Source organism: Ammospiza caudacuta, chromosome 1 (genome assembly GCF_027887145.1).
Source record: "Ammospiza caudacuta isolate bAmmCau1 chromosome 1, bAmmCau1.pri, whole genome shotgun sequence".
Lineage (NCBI taxonomy): Eukaryota > Metazoa > Chordata > Aves > Passeriformes > Passerellidae > Ammospiza > Ammospiza caudacuta.
In genome coordinates, this window is record NC_080593.1 from 60,498,968 (window position 1) to 60,515,272 (window position 16,305).

General features: G+C 43.4%; 1 protein-coding gene across 3 annotated transcripts in view; it reads left to right on the forward strand.

Moving 5' to 3' along the window:
• The first annotated feature begins 4,463 nt into the window (after nt 1–4,463).
• The window catches only part of SLC66A2 (solute carrier family 66 member 2), a 66,128-nt gene continuing 54,286 nt past the window's right edge, over nt 4,464–16,305 (forward strand). For all 3 annotated transcript variants that reach the window (XM_058806998.1, XM_058807008.1, XM_058807018.1), the window contains exons 1-3: nt 4,464–4,510; nt 4,871–5,227; nt 14,075–14,208. In XM_058806998.1, coding sequence (XP_058662981.1) covers nt 5,025–5,227; nt 14,075–14,208 — 337 coding nt within the window. In that variant the 5' untranslated portion in view covers nt 4,464–4,510; nt 4,871–5,024. The remainder of the gene's footprint in view (nt 4,511–4,870; nt 5,228–14,074; nt 14,209–16,305) is intronic.

Sequence of the window (16,305 nt, forward strand, 5' to 3'; positions counted from 1 at the left end):
GCTGAGCACCATGCATTGGATCAGTGATGAATGGACTCTGCATGGTACTTTCCCATGGCACACTATGCAGATCTCATCTGTGGAGACATTCCTCTGTCTTAAGAGAAAGCAGCCCTGCTCCTGAAGGTTAAGGTGAGAACCTCTGGCTGCATTGTTGGAGATAGGCAAGCATATGCAGGTGGGTTGGGAGCTGTCTATGGATTCCTCTGATGCAGCCAACTGCTGAGGTGACCTTGATGCCATGGGACACACCAAGGGCATCCCAAGAGCAGGTGGGGAAGAAATAATTGCAGCCAGCCGGACCTGTTTGACAGAAGAGCAGGCTGTGGGTTAAGCAGTTCTGGTTCAACTTCTTACCTGAGTATGCAGGTACACAGGTAAAAAGTTGAACCAGGACTGCTATTTGTTTATTTCTCCACTCTGAACTTTGCCCATTGTTTACAAAGCTGAAATGGTTTGAAGACGGGTTCATGTATCTCTGCCAGCTGTCAGGCTGATTCCTGCTCTGGCATGTTTGCTTTAGGGCTTTTTCTCCACTTGTCTGTGGAGATGGCAGCAGTCCAAGTACAGAGAGGTGTCAAATCATCAACCTCCACGGTTGTGGTTTCCACTCCCCAGTGCAAAGGGATGGGCTTGTAGGCTTGGGCATGTTCCATGCTCCTTATTGGAAGTGCAAAGGGTGTTCCTCTGCAGGCCAGTGGGTGTTCCACTCTGTTCTGTTTGCAAAGACCAGCTCAGAAGGAGAAAGGAAGAGTGGTGAAAATGTGCAATGCACAAAAATGTATCTCCTATTAAGGCTAGCTTGATTCTGCCCATCAGCTGCCAAAACAGGGGCTCACCAGTGATAGGAGGGGCCAGGAGGCAGCTTCTGCTACCAGCTGCAGCAGGGTTGCTTTAAAAAAAATAAAATGTGGAGACAGCTGATTTAGTGATAATATATTATGGTAGGAATGGCCAATTTCAAGACACTTAAGACCCATTTACTTGTTTTATGAACAGTACAGTGAATATTTCTTTTTAATGTCCCCATGGCTGTAGTTGCAGAATGAGATATATAATGTGATAATTGAAGGGAATTTGGCTACCATAGGCATTCACTTTATCCTTTTACTGCGCAATGTGTTCAAGAAGTAACTTAGAGCTTATCTACACTCTAGCAGGGTCTTGCAGGGACTTCATATGCTTGCTTCTGTGCAACAGCATTTCTCTAATGTGGAATATAAAATAATTTTATTACTCATCTTTCAAAATCAATTGACAGGACAACAGACTGATTGGGAGACTTGCAGCAATCTGGTATTTTTGCTGCTGCAGTAATTACAAGTCAAGTACTAACAGCTGTCCTCCTCCTCCTCCTGTCATGGAACTGGTCTATTGGGTGGTTCATTCCTGTGTCCTGTTGGTCCTAATGTCGTCCTGATAGGAATATGGCCATATGGAGCCAAGTGTAGAAATGGGGCTTTGCTTACTTTTTTAAAGTCAGTGAAGCTATTTGCAAAAACTAAACCTTACATAGTAATTTTTACTTCTTCTACCAACATTAAAGTTAAAAGCCCTTTTAAAACATCCCATGTCTGTTCACCATTTTCAGTTTGCTTAAACCACATCCAAAGATACTACAGGAACATTTCCTATCAGATTTCTTAATCTAAAATAAATCAAAGTTCTCGTGATGTTTGGGGACTATGTAGTTACGAAAATGTTAGCTGCTAGAAGCTAGTTCATAACTAAGTGGCTAGAGCTGCTCACATAATCAATTTTAATTCTCCTACAGCAGATGTCCTAAAAAGATTAATTTAGTCTTCAAAGATCTGGTGTGAAACTGTCTGCTTCTGTTTTCTGAATGGGTAATGTACTTCTAGCAAATAGAGGGTTCTTTTCCTAATAGGGGAATTTTGCCATTCTGAGTGAAAAAACAAATACACCTGTTCTTTTTCTCCTCACTTGAAAGAGAGGATTGCTGTCTGGCAGTGAAGCAGTACTGTTTCTACGGTAAGCTCTGCTTTTACATCAAGAGGACGGTCCTTCTGAGCTCCCTCTCAGTTACAATCTCCCAGAGACAGAAATTTGCTTTCATATGAAGCCTCTCAAGGCTCATTCTTCTGTAACTGCACTCAGACCTGCAGGTTGCGGAACGTTTCCTTGATGATGCAAGACTCTCTCCAATCACCTGTTATCACCTCAGGTTTATTTCTTCCAGCACACTCTCCTCCTGGAGTCTTGCTGGGTTTGCTGTGGTTGGGTGCTCCTGCGCCAGGCAGGATGCTACGCTGGAGGCAGCAAGCACCTCAGGGTGGCACCACTACAAAAAAAAAAACCTGAGCCTGGATTTTTAGATATCCTGAGACCTGAAGGGTCCCTTCCTGATGCTAGCAGCTGCTCAGCCTGAGGAGTTTAGCCAGCCTGTCATTCCTCCTCCTACTCAGTGTCTGGTGTCACTGGTCAGTTTAGCTTACATCCGTGCATTAACTCCTGAGCAACTAGGATGATTTTAGTGACCAGAACTGAATTGTGTTCACACAGCAACGTGCTGTAATTCGCAGTTTTTACCCATACAGTTTCAAGTAAGGGAAAACAACCTAAGTTTAGGCAGTTGTCTGTTTCCAGTTGAGTACTTTAGAATCTGAATTTTGTGCACAATTTGTTACTGAATAGACTTAAGAGCATCCTGGAATAATTCTGGAAGCTAACCTGGAGATCTGGTGGCACTTGGGCAGTTTCTTCTACTTAGGTAACCATTACTTCAAAATATCTGTTTTCTCAAGACAATTTCTTCACGATTTCTCAAAATACTTTTGTTTACACAAATAAAGATTGGCTTTCTAATCTGGGCTACTCCTATTTTCAACTTGAAAGTTTGTTTAGACCATTGTGCTTAAGGAAAAATAATGTGCTAAGGGCTCCAAGGAAAGCATGTAAAGAAGTTGGCATAACTGCCTGATGATAATGTGCAAGTGATACATAAAATATGAGCCATTAAATAACAAAATGTTTTAAATAATGCAGTTTATACATAATTTGATTGTTATAGTCTCTCTGCGTGAGTCAGACGCAATGACATCAGGAACGTCAGGATCCCCATCCAAAAATCAGAGTTCAGAACATCCGCTATGTATTTGTAACTTCAGCAATCAAACTATCAAGTCTGTGTAATGGAATAGAGCTTTGTTCAAGTAGCAGAGCTGCTACTTCCTTGTAGGAAAGCGAAGTCTCAATGTTATCACTGGTCACCTGATCTACATAGGAGGCTGTTTTGGATATTTTGGTACTCCAAGAATGTCTTTGACAAATACATTCTGTGGTAATGTGCAGGTTCATGTGCTGCACATATGCTGCAAGAATTGCCCAGTGGAAGAAATGCTTGCAGTTGAGCAAAGTGCTGCTATGCAGGAAGTAAACAAAAGGCTTCTGAAATCCTGAAACAGACATTTCTATTTTTAATTCAGCTCCTTTTCCCCTTTAACATTCACAAAAAAAACTTTTGCAGTTTCTGCTCTAGGACACAAAATCATACATCACTCAGATGCAGGAAAACCCATCTCATTTCCTACCTGTTGGATGAGCAGCAGAGGATGAGCAGCCTTCCTGCTACTAACAAGGTAGAAGAAAGCATTAGTAGTATTATGGGGAGCCCAAGGAACAAGCTTTGAGGAGAGCTCTGCAGCCACTTGGACGCATGGTGATGATCCATTCTTTTAAGTGTGGCTGAAGGAGGTGTTTGCAGTGTGCATGCTGTCATTCTCCACACAACACCTGTGTGCAGCACTTGCCCTCTCCTGGCCCAGTGCAAGCAGCAGTAGAGGCTCCCTGGTCACTTTGGATCTGCCCTACTTTGGGTAGAAGTTGCACACTTTCCCTCCCCAGCCAGTGCAATTCAGAGAGCCACAGAAATCACAGAATCATAGAATGGTTTGGGTTGGAGGGGACCTTAAAGACCATCTAGTTCCAATCTCGCTGCCATGGACACCTTTCATGAGGCCACGTTGCTCTGAGCCCCAATCCAGCCTGGCCTGGAACATTCACAGGGATGGAACAGACACAGCTTCTCTGGGTAGCCTGTTCCAGTGCCTCGCCACCCTCAAAGTAAAGACTTTCTTCCTAGTATCTAATCTAAATCTACTCCCTTTCAGTTTAAAGCCATTCCCCCTTGTCCACGAGGCACGACGGAATTTTCCGAAACTCCTGGGCAGCAGGACCCGGGGCGGTGGCTCAGCGCAGCCCAAGGAGGAGAAGGCGCCCAGGTGGGCCCGGGGGAGCCAAGCCCCCTCCGGCGCCAGGCTCCCACGGTAGCCCGGTGCTGCCCGCCGTGTCCCGGTGCCGCGGGGGCAGGGGAGGCGGGCCCGGGCCCGGTGCCACCGCTCCCCGCCGGAGGAAGGGGCGGCCCCGGCGCTCATTGGCGGAGGCGGGGCCGCTCCCGGTGCGTCACGGGCCGCCCCGGCCGCCGCTGCCCGCCCGCCCACGGAGCGGCGCCGGGGGATGGAGGCGGCGGTGGTCGGAGCTCGGGGAGCAGGTGCGGGGCGGGCGGTCGTGCCTGCCCGCGGGGCGGGGAGAGCACGGGTGGGCGAGGGAGGCGGAGGAGACCCCTCGGAGACACTACCTGGGGGCCGGGCGGGGGTGGCGGCGGAGCCGCGTATCCGCGCCCTGCCCGGGCGCTCTTAGCGATGGAGCGGCGCGGCTGCTGTGCCGGGGCCGGGCTTCCCCTGTGGAGCGCCGGGCTGGGACCGGGGCCGGGGCTGAGGCTGAGGCTGGAGCGGGGCCGGCCCCGACCCGCCCGCGGCAGGGCGGTGGTCCGGGCTCGCCGGCGCCCGGCTGGCAGCGGCCGGAGCCGCCCTCGGCAGTGCCAGGCTCACGCCCCATCCCTTTTCCCCAGGTCCGGGCCCCGCGGGAGAGGGCGCAGTCATGGTGCCGCATCCCGGGCAGGAGCCCGCCCGTGGCTAGAGCCGGCCCCGGCCGGAGAGCTGCGGCGGGGCACCCTCAGCCTGAGGGCATCCCTCAGCCTGAGCGCCTCCCCGCGCGCCCCCGGCATGGAGCCGGGCGGCCTGGAGTGGCTGCTGGTGCCCATGCGGCAGCTGGTGTCCTGGGGCGCCGCGGGGGCCATGGTGTTCGGCGGCGTCGTGCCCTACATCCCCCAGTACCGGGACATTCGGCGCACCCAGAACGCCGAGGGCTTCTCCACCTACGTCTGCCTGGTGCTGCTGGTCGCAAACATTCTGCGCATACTTTTTTGGTAAGTTGGCTGTGTTTCTGCTCAGTTCTGAAGGTTCCTGATTGTTTGCCAGGTGTAAAGCTTCGATTGGAATGCTTGAAGAAATAAAGTTTTACGTGCATTTTCCCTTCTCTTGAAGTTCTAAATGCTGTCTTTCCGTTAGTGTGTGTCTATTAAGTCGAGTGAACTGGGCTGGGGAGCATGGTTTGTTTCCCTTGCCAGATCTGATTATCAGCACTCTGATTTCCAAGATGAACCTTTTAAACTTGTTGGTAAAGAGGTTTTTGCTAAGTCAGATCTTTTTTTTGCCGACTGTATTTTGCATTTCTCATATTCCACTATCTCCATTTTCAGAGTGAAAGCCTCGGTATCACACACTTATTCGAATGTCTAGTTGGCATTAGAGTCACTGGAACACTTGCCATATATTCTTGCATTTTCCCAGGGTGCTAGCTGGCTTCAGAGGGGGTTCACTTGTAGATCTTCATGCACAACTACAGATGAAAATTTTTTTTTTTGGATAAGCAAGGAAAAGGTGTGCTGCCTTTCAAAAGCAAATTTCTTTTGCTTTCAACACCAGTTTCAATACTTAAGAGCAAGTTTGTTTCCATATTTTAGTCTTGTGTTGCCGGACAAAGAAAACGTTATTACGGCGTGATTTCTGTGAATCAATGTTATGAATATCTTGCCCATTTTTTCTGATTATACAGGTGCTACACCACTGAGAATGTACTTGGGAAACCAAACATGAAATGGTCTGGGTAATTAGTGCAACTAAGGACAGTTATTCTATGATTCTGTTTTGACTACAAAGTAGTGCTTTTTAATCCATAAAGAACTGATAGGTAACAAGGCTGCATCCGTTTGTTGGTTTTTGGTTTCTTTTTAAAGAAACCTCCTCTGACTCTGTATAATGGCTTCCTGGTTTCTGCTACAGCAAAATACAGCATGTAAGTGCTGTGCTGGAGTGGAGTGGAAAGCAGGAGACCCTTTCTTGGCACCACAAGCTGGCAGTCAAACAGAGGAGTCATCGCTGGAACAGAGCTACTTGTTGCGTTGGAACTGTGTTTTCCTGGGGAGAAGTATATGGAGAAAGCAGAGAGCAGGAGGGGAGCAGAGGAACTGGCAGGAGAAGGAGAAGCAAAGAGCCTGAGCTGACAGTGTTAGAAAGAGAAATAGTCTAATTTTTGGTTGTACTGGAGACAGTCAAAATATAGAAATGGCTTACACCTGAATGGAGATGCTGGCAGTTTCTAGGTAACTCAGGTGAGTGCATCTCTTTAGTGAGACTCAGACTATGGAAAAACTGAAAGATCTTTAGTTTGAATTGATTTTAAGTACATCTAGTTGAGAGATGTGTGAAAGTATAAATACTGCAAGTAGTGAAAAGTTATAATTTATATCAATATTGAAAGGTTTGTCAATACCTCAAAAGAGAGAATGCAGTTTTATTGGTAGGAGTAGGTATGAATAGATGAGCCACATGATAGTATCACTCCCTGACATGTGTAAGCACTGTGTAACTTCTGGTCACCTTGGACCTTAGCATGGAGTGGCTTCACATGGCACCCTGCAGAAACCTTTCTGTCTGTGCTTGCAATGAATTGTCTCTCTCTGGTTCTGCTGAACTAAAAGACAAAAGAGTACTTGCATAATGATAATTCAGTGTTCCCAGGAGAGAATATTGCATCCCTGGTAGTTAGTTATAAGCACCAGTAAGTCATGAAAACGGCATTGAAGGTGGATGATATCCTTGGGTATCTGGATGATTTAAGGAAGATCACGGAGCAAGAGCCTGTGATTCCTGTGAACATTGTGAAAATGCACTCATGTAGCATCTTGGCAATTCAATTTTTGCATTATTTGGTTAATGTCACCTATGGCCGATGCATTATCTGGGACACAATGCTCTCAATAATGACATAAACAGCAGAATGATTTTAATTGTATATGTAAAATTCTTTGGAGGAAATTAGAAAGTTTTTATTTATTTTGTTTTAAATTTATTAAATAATTTAATCCATTGTGGTGCCAAGACAGAATTGTTCCTACAAGTAATTTTGTTCTGTATATAATCTTTTTCCCCAAGTACTACTTGATGTCTCCTTCCCTTTAGAAAACCCTGTATTAATCCAAGTCTCTCTTCTGAAAACTCTGCTGCCATAAAGCTTCTGATTTCATTTAGTTTCAGTTCATTACCTGTGATTATTAAGCATGATGTTTGAGCCAGAGTAATTTTTTGTGGACTTCCTCTCCTCCCTGATCCAAAAAGAAGTACTTAAATTGTTAGGCCTCAAAAACTTTCAAGTTTTAATAGTGTTGCTTTTCAGGACTTAATCTTTTCCTAGGATGGATGATGTTTTTGTTGTTTTTTGCTTGTTTGTTTTGTTTTAATTTCCCTGAAATTTCATGTATTGAATTTGTGGCTCACAAGGACAGACTGTTCCTGCCTGTAATGCCTTTTATGCCTCTGTATACTTGCTCTTGGGTAGTGCTGGTGTTTCTGTATTTGTGTTACTCATAACAGACCCAGTCCTCCCACCTTTCCCTTATGGCTTTATTACTCTTCCTTCTTCTCAGCTATGGGGACAATTCCCTCACATTCTCTTTGTGGAATAATGAATTCCACAGGTTCCTATAACTGTACTTGGTTATTTCAGAGGTTATCGCTTATTGGTTTAATGCCTGGTTTTGTTGTGGTTTAAGTTTGACCTTTCATCTCCCCTCCAAATAGAGTATTTGCTTCCTAATCTTCTTGCAATGTTTTACGTGTCAATAGAGTTTCAGCTGGTGAATTGCACTGTGACAGTAGCCAATGAACAAAGTACTACTGAGATCAAGGATAACAATCCTGTTTCCAGTTACCTGTTCTCACCAATTCTGTTTCTCTGATTAGACTGTCTTTAGTGGTAAGCCATCTTTTGAAGTCAAGAGGACTCAGTGCAGTGCCTCTCTTCCTTGTGATTCTTACATCTAATTGCTTAATTTCAAGGTGTTCCCAAAGAACTTTTAGTTTGCTAGTGATGACAATAGCACAGTATCCATTTTTCATGCTTCTCTTTCACACAATGTCTCAAAATTTCATCTTTAAGGAGCTGTTTCTGCTTTCAGTTATGTGTGTTTGGCCTTGCTGTGTTCCAGCAATGTGCCAAAACTTTGGGTGAAAGGATTGTTCTGGAAGAATGAAGACAGGGTATGGATAGCAATGGGTGTGATTCTACTTCACTTTATTTATGCATGTATGGCTTTTGTTTGGGAAAAAGAAACTAAGTTTGGTTATGTTTAAGTCTTTTGCCCTTTTAAAGAGGATTCTTAAAAAAAATTGAAAGGTAGACAGTTTGTGCTTATAACATCATGCAAGGGAGTCTCTTGTTTACCAGTGTGAAGAGCAGATTTTGTGCTGTAGTAGATTTTATACCAATTTAACTTTAAATAGTAATCTATTGTTACAATTTCATCTAACACATCAAAGCAATATTTATTCTGGGGTGCCAGTATAGCTGCTGGATATGATCTATGGCTGCATCAGCTGCCTGCCCCTTTGTTTTGTCCTGCCGTTGTCAGTACTGCTTCTCCTGTTTGTCTTCTCCAGCCCTACAGGTCATTGTTTCTCTGGACTGGTCAACTTGGGGAAAGTTGGCACTGTGGATAGACATCGAGAGACAGTGCAGAACTCCAGGCCTTTGTAATTCTGGTGCATATGAAAGTGTATGGCCTGCTCAAAAAAAAAAACCTGAGAGCAATTTTCTTCCCTCTACATTTTTAATTAAACACTTCATTACCATTTTTGATAGCTTGTGCCTTATGTCTTATTATATGTTCTTGAGTTAGCTCCGTGTTCTTGCTCAAGGGATACCTGAGCTCTGAGGTGATTAATTATCTGTTTAAGCTGTCCCAGGGTGTTTGGAACTTGTGGGATGGCTCCAGAGTTCCCTGTGGCACTAGACCAAGGCACACACATCTTCTGGTTCGTGTGGCTGCCAGCTGAGTAGCTTTGCATTGTCATGATGGAGAACAGCAATGAGAAGGCGGGTGAGAGTTGTGTAATCAGTAGAGGGTGGAGGATGCAGAAAAACTTACTTGTGAGTTCTCCCTCTCTACCCCCTCTCTCTCTTCACCCTTTCTTTTTTGAAACAGAGCTTATAAAGAGATAAATTACAGTTTCTTCTAATATTAAAATGAGAATAAATAACTAGAGGAAAAGGAACTATAGATTTCTTAGAAATCAGCATAGACATTTTTATATATATCTTGAGTAAGTGCAGCCAAAAGTACTTATGTTGCCTGCTATCCCCAAAACTTTTTAAAATTTTTTTTTTTGTTTTACATTTTGTAAAATGGATGTCAGTATATAATAGGGTTTGTATATTTTCCAAGAAGACAATGTTCTTTCCAAAGGTTTTGAGCTGCAATTCCAAGGGACACTGTACTAAAACTCACACAGCAGTGCCACAGAAATCCAAAACCAAGAAAATAAAACCATCCAGTTTTGGAGTTGTTCTCACAAAATAGTTGCTGTAAGGCAAACCATGGGAACAAGTTCTGGCAGCCAGGGACAGGATGGAGGCTATGGACTGTGTTATTTTTGATCAAAGGTAACTCTCTACCCATTGCACATCAGTTGACCTGAAACAAAAAGTCTTCTTAAAACAGCAATATCAATAGAGCTCAGAGCTCTCTGTGCTGGAGTCAATGGAATAATTAGAGACCCAGGTACGGAGCTGGAGGTCATTTGCAGAGAAATGGTGAACTTGCTCTTGTCAGGGGTAGACTCCTAGGTATTCATTGTGCTGTAACATCTGCAGTGCTACCTGTGGACCAGGTCCCTTCTGTCTTGTGTTGCTCTGGCTTTGGAACGCAAAGCAGTGAAGTCTGAAAGACTTTCTGCGAGAAAGAGAAACTTGTGCTTTTAAGGCTTCTGTTACTAAAATGGATCTTGCCAGTTTTTACCATGTGTGGCATGTGGGATGATGCTACGAATCAAGCTGATAGAATGACTATGACTTTGAAAGATTGCCTTATGTATGGCCTGCTGGTGGAATCTTGCTCAGATATTGAGACTAAAAGTGTTATGCAATTCCTCCTCCTTTTTGTAAGTGCCACAGAGTAGGGATAAGATGCGCTACTTTTTTGTGCAGAAAGTCAAGTGGAATGTTGTATGCACAAGTGAGGAGCTTCATTTGCGATGATGCGTTAAGTGTTGGAAGTTTACATGTCAAGAGGAACCTTGTATCTAAAGATCCTGTTGCAAAACTAGTTTGTTTCTTCTTCCTGCTTAAATCCCAGAGGTTAAATTCTGTAATTATGTGGGGTGCCTTTCAGGACAGCTGCTGTGCTGCTACCCTGGGCTATCTGTTGTGATCCTGGTAGTGTGTGGTGTATCCTGAGTGCTTCCCGTGTTGCCTAGAATCTGTAACTTCTCAGAGAGCTGAAAAGCAGACAGCAGATGAAAGCTGGAACAGCATCCATGAGTGTAGGAGGAAACAGAGTGATCTGGCTGCACCAAAAGCAGTCAGTTTCTTTTCAAAGATGTCTTAGGAAAAGCGATAAGCAAACCTTTATGTTTGGTCTAGCTTAGGCTTCCTTTTCACAGTTGGCATTTGCTGTTTCGAGTAGGCTCAGGACTGGAATAGCAGGATTATTGCAGAACTGAATTGTGCCAATGGAATTATGTAGTTTTCTCAATAACTAGTTAGTCTCTGCTCTGCCTTGAACGTGCACTTCTCTTGTCTTCGTCAGCTTGAACATGCATTAGTCATTTGAAGGCTGTGGAAACACTAATAACATAACTAATAGCATGTAAGCCACTCCCTCTCCTTTATTTGTTTATTTGACTAGTACAGGAAATAAAGGGTTCTTTTGTTTTTACAAATTAAGTAAACAGTGGAAAAGCTCTTTGTCTCTTTGTAGTCTGACATATGAACTCTGAGTTCCTTGAATACTGCAAGAGTCACTGTTCATTTCCTTATACAACACTGTAGTTATGGGATGAAAATGCAGAATAATGGTGGTGACCCCTCACCCCCAGGACTTGAAAGCTGATCTTTTCTGCAAGTCTGTTCTAGTATCCTAAGGCTCTTCACTTTTCTCTCATAAGGTGCTTTAATTACCTTAGCGTGCTTCCTCTCCTGGCTCCTGCTTACACAGAGACAGGAATAATATCTGTGAGGCAGAAAGGAAACAGCATGGCATGGCATGCTTTCCCTGCAGGGCTTACATCCCACAGTGCTCCGGGCTCAAGCTGGCCTGAGGAATCTTAAACTGGATTAGTGTTGCTTTGGCAGGCCCTGATATTAATGCAGAGTAGGTAGCTCGGAGTGGTGTTTGTGTCCATGATCCTGAGCAAAATGAGTGTTCTGGCTTTACTTTTACAGCTTCAAGAACCCAGGAGTGGTCCTTGACAGTGGTATTCCCTTCAGTCTTGCTGCCCAGGTAGTGGGGTGTAATCCATGTGGTGTAGTTTGCCCTGCCTGTTGGTCTCCATAGCAGCTTGTTTGTTTTTCTGTATATGTGATCTAGTTTAGCAGGTTGTGTTGCCTGCAAGACTTATTCTGGGGTTGGGTGTTTGGGGAGATATATTTCACATGAGTGTGTTTTGTTGCATAACCTTTGTTATCTTTTTACTGGATGGTTGTGAAAAACCCTACAGGTGCTTTGCATTGTTTGAAGTTCCCATAAGAATTTTTAAATTTCCCTTTTAACTCTCTTGTGTGTTGTGAATTTTGTTTTACTTTTTTTCCCACCTAGTGTTTAGGGGGAGAGAGTCTGTAGCAATACTTGAATGTCATGACAAATTGTTGTGATCAGACAAGCAGGTGGCTGTGTTTATTTGTGTTTGTGGTGAGCGGGTATTTGTACTGCAGGCAATACTTTTGTGAGGCACCCATTAGTGAATGACCAATAATCTCATCAGCAGGGAGGAGCTAGCCTTGCAGTGACCTGTGGCTGGATTTACTGTCATAATAGCTTCTAACTTGTTGTGCTGCTAGCTCAGCCCTTCTTAAATGCATTACTGTATTTTTACATGCAAATACATTTGTATTGAAGATGGTTTTTCTAAATCTGATGTAAAGTGGTTTATAGTTAATTGTTCTGTACTTGTCAGTAAGTCTTTCCCATAGTTTTTCTCATCCCTGAGTAAGAGACAAATATTATAGTATTGAATTCCAGTAGATGAGGGGAACTTGGCCACAGTCAGCAACACAGGCTGAAGGAGATCTGGAGTCATGAGCCTGGAGCATAGGTTAGGCCAAACTTTTATTCTTTTCCCCTGCATTTTGAACTAGTGCAGTGAAAGCCTTATTCAAAGCACACGCTGCCTATGATTATGCTTATCAGCTGTGTTCTTTATTTCCTTCCTCATAGTGTCCTCCAAATTTGTTACAGTAAAGGCTCCATTGAGGGTAGAAGTGGGGGGCTGAAGGTCGCAGAACTGCTATTCCTGCAGTAGTAACTGGTGGGCCCTCTGGCAGTAGTGCAGAGCCTCAAGGAGCTGTACTTTTCCTCAGCTGTATGCCACTAGGCAAGAAATACTTGGCTCTTTTCACTGATGTGGGCTGCTTGGCTCTTCTGCACACGATTTCCAAGGAAGCTAGTCAAGGACTTTCCAGTCTCTGTCCTGTTCCTTGTTAGTTGACTCATAACAAAAAATCTCTCTGGTGAAATGGCTGCAGTGGAAGCGCAGTAGTGTGAGACAGCATGATGGTGAACCTGGCTGGTTTTTACTAGCATGGAGCTTGGCCATAAAACTAGGCCAAGCATAACAAATTACATTTTGCCAGGGTACTGTAAAACAGGAACTGTCAAGAAGAGGGCAATAATTGCCATGCCTGTGAGGCTTGGGACTCGGTCAGCATGATGTGGTGGAAGATTTACCTTAGTAACTGTGCTGCCAGGAAATTTAGAAAGCCTGTGTGCCTCATGGTGCAGGTGAGGGAGCTGGGGAGCACAGCAATATGTTCTGACCAAACTATTTCCTCAGCATCTCTGTCTTCAAGGCATAAAAACTGGCAGAACTGAGCACAGAGAAGCAGCTCACTGTGATGTGTGTGTCACCTTCCTGTTGTAAATGCAATATGCTTCCACCCTTAACCCCTTATGCACTTACTGAGTGTGTGGTGGGGATTGCTGAGCTTTCATCAGGTGATGTTGGAAGAGCATTACTGATCTCCGCTGAAGGATTCTCCTTTTCCTACAGCAGAATCTTGTGCAATCACTTAAGAGTAAGCTCTTCAGTCAGGACTGGCTACAATCCAAGTTCATCCTCTCTGCTGTGTGAAGGAAGTGCATGGAAGCTCCCAAGACATGTCATCTGTACTTCCTTCCTTCCCCCAATCTTGGTTCAAATAAGGCAGAAATTTATTAAATAGTTGGTGTGTTCTGCAGACCTGGCTTTTCCACTCAGATGTGTAGACAGGGCTATGGATATTTATTTCTTTATAGGGCAAGTGCTGTTGCTTTTATGACTTAACTTAAAAATGGAGAATTGTCAAAGGGAAGTTTTGCACAATTCCATGTGAAATCTTTGGAGTGTAAGTGTGGAGAGCACACATAACTGGTGTTAATGTGGCATAACTCTCTGGTCTCTCTGTACTGACTTACTGCTTACTGAATGTGATTCTCCTTTCAAAATAATAGGTTTGCTGCTGGCTTTTGAAGCAAAGCCTTAAGCTTCTCTCTTCAGCATCTCTAGGATCAGTCCACTGGGATGTTGGAATAAGGTTCTCAGATACTTCTGCTCTGAGCTCCTGTATGGGCAACTAAGTCTGTTTGGTGACTCTGGCTTCCTGAGCCTTCCATACCTCTCACTGTTAGCATTTCTTTTTGCATGTGTTTAGATGTTTTATGTACTTTCTCTTCCTTTTTTAGGTTTGGAAGGCGTTTTGAATCCCCTCTTTTGTGGCAGAGCATTATCATGATCATTACAATGTTACTGATGCTGAAACTGTGCACTGAAATTCGTGTGTCCAATGAGCTGAACGTGAAACGCCGCTCTTTTGCAGGTCAGTGATGGGAATTGGCTTTTTTAGGATAAATATCTCTGAAAATATGGTGTGCTCTACTTTCAGTACAAAAATTCTGTGTTGCAGTCCAGTCTCCCCACTGTAGCACTTTCTGAACTTTTTTTTAAAACTGCTTATTTTCTAGATAAAAATGTTCAGCTGAAATTTTATTTCAGACAGGTCTTGGTTCAGTCTAGAAATTGGAGTTCTCCCTAGTATTTCACACCACATTCTGAATATAGAGCTAGTTGCTATGTTATTGTGCTAGCCTGGATTTTTTAAAAGATCTTGGCTGGAGTAAGAAGCTGTTTTCTTCAGCTGTATGTTTTACCAAGTTCTTAGTTATGATCTTATGCTGTTATCTAAATGTTGTAATTGCAAACATTTGCTTTTGTAGATAATAATTTTCTATTTACTTGAGTTACTGACCATCAAGAAACCAGGTGCTTCTTACCATGGTTGCAAAACTATCTTTTTTTTTTTTTTGTGTACCATTTCCTTTGGCTTTAGTGTGAGATTAGTTGGGATTTGTGGGAATTTTCTCATATTTTTGTTTTGGTTAATTTTGATAATTTCAGTTGGGACAGACTATTATTCTCTGTTTAATAAAATGTTCAGTCTTTGTGCAAAGTCTTTTTCTCCCTGCAGATAAGAAATGTGAGATAGGGTAGATTTTTGTTTCTTTGTGTTGACTTTGAACAACATTTTATGTAACAGCTTATTACCAACAAGAACAGAATTAACACTGTCAGCTTTCTGTCAGTTGTTTTGCCATTAAGGATGTATAATTTATTCTCTCCATCTGTTCTCTTCCACACTCCCTAGTAATTGAGGGTCTGATCCAATTCCAGATATCCACAGCCAGCATTAGAAGGCAGCAGCTCCTGGCTGTGCAGTAGGGTAATTTATCTAATAGCTAAGGAGGCTACTTCCATTCCTGCTCATTGTAGAGTGTAGTGAGAAACTATTCAGGTAAGTGAATTCATGTGGAAGAGGAGCTGCAATCCAGCTTCCAAACACAAGCTGCTGTGTTCACAGGGGTTTTCAGTCTGGCAGGATGAACGACTTAAAAGCTGCTTCCAGCCAGATTTAGCAGCAGGTAAAATCCAGGAAGCATTTGGGAGGGGCATGTGTGCTTTCTTCCTCCTCTGCTGTTAGTGCTAGCATTTTGTGGAGTGACAGAGAGGTTTCTCTGTTTGCCCTTTCTGAGAGGAAATTGTTCTTGGGCACATTTACACACACACACACTTGCAGGCTCCTTCAGTAACCTTTGGACAGAAAAGGGAGACTCTTCAGTTTAATATATAGTGCTCTTTAAGCAACTCTCCCTGAAGGACATACAGTCTCCTAAGGGGGTAATCAGTCCTTCCCTTGACAGATGATAGAACCTCTTTAAGGTTGCATTGTATTATATAAACTTTTTTCCTAAAACTCATTTTGTCATAGGGAATTTGCTAGAGAGATGGATTTTTACCTACTTCTGGTCCTTCATTATTTGTTTTCATAGAAAGGCATGAGTCTTCCTACAAGCACTGAGAATAGTTGGAATATCTTTCTTACATGGGATTGATATTTAGTAAGGACAACTGTATGATGGGTCAGAATAAACATTCAGGTGCATGCAAAGCTCCTTTCAAGCTGGACAGAATGGTAGGTTTCAAGAACAATACGAGTAGGAGTGAGAACTCTGTTTCTAATCAAACACCTAATCTTATCTCTAAAGTTTTATGGTGATCTAGGCAAGCTGGTAAGTCTGTGTACTTACTTTCCTTTCTTATAGTTTGCTGGGGCAGTGAAGAGCTAGGTTTGAAGTCATTGTTTTTGTTAACCTTGCAGAATCCTAAGGGAAGGTACAGCATTTCTGTATGATAATTGTTATTTCTCACATTGCTGCTCTTCATTGTAAACGTTTTTCTTTTCTATCCTCCCTTTGAATGTTTCAGCAAAATTAACCTAAATATTTAGAAAGAATAGAATATTTCAGTGGAAGGGAGTTTGCTGTTTTCTTATATTATTTTTAAATGTGGTATTTCTTCCAAGTGGTAGAAGTGTGTTTACCAGTGTGTTTTCAGTTATGTGGGAATTGACTTTTTTCCT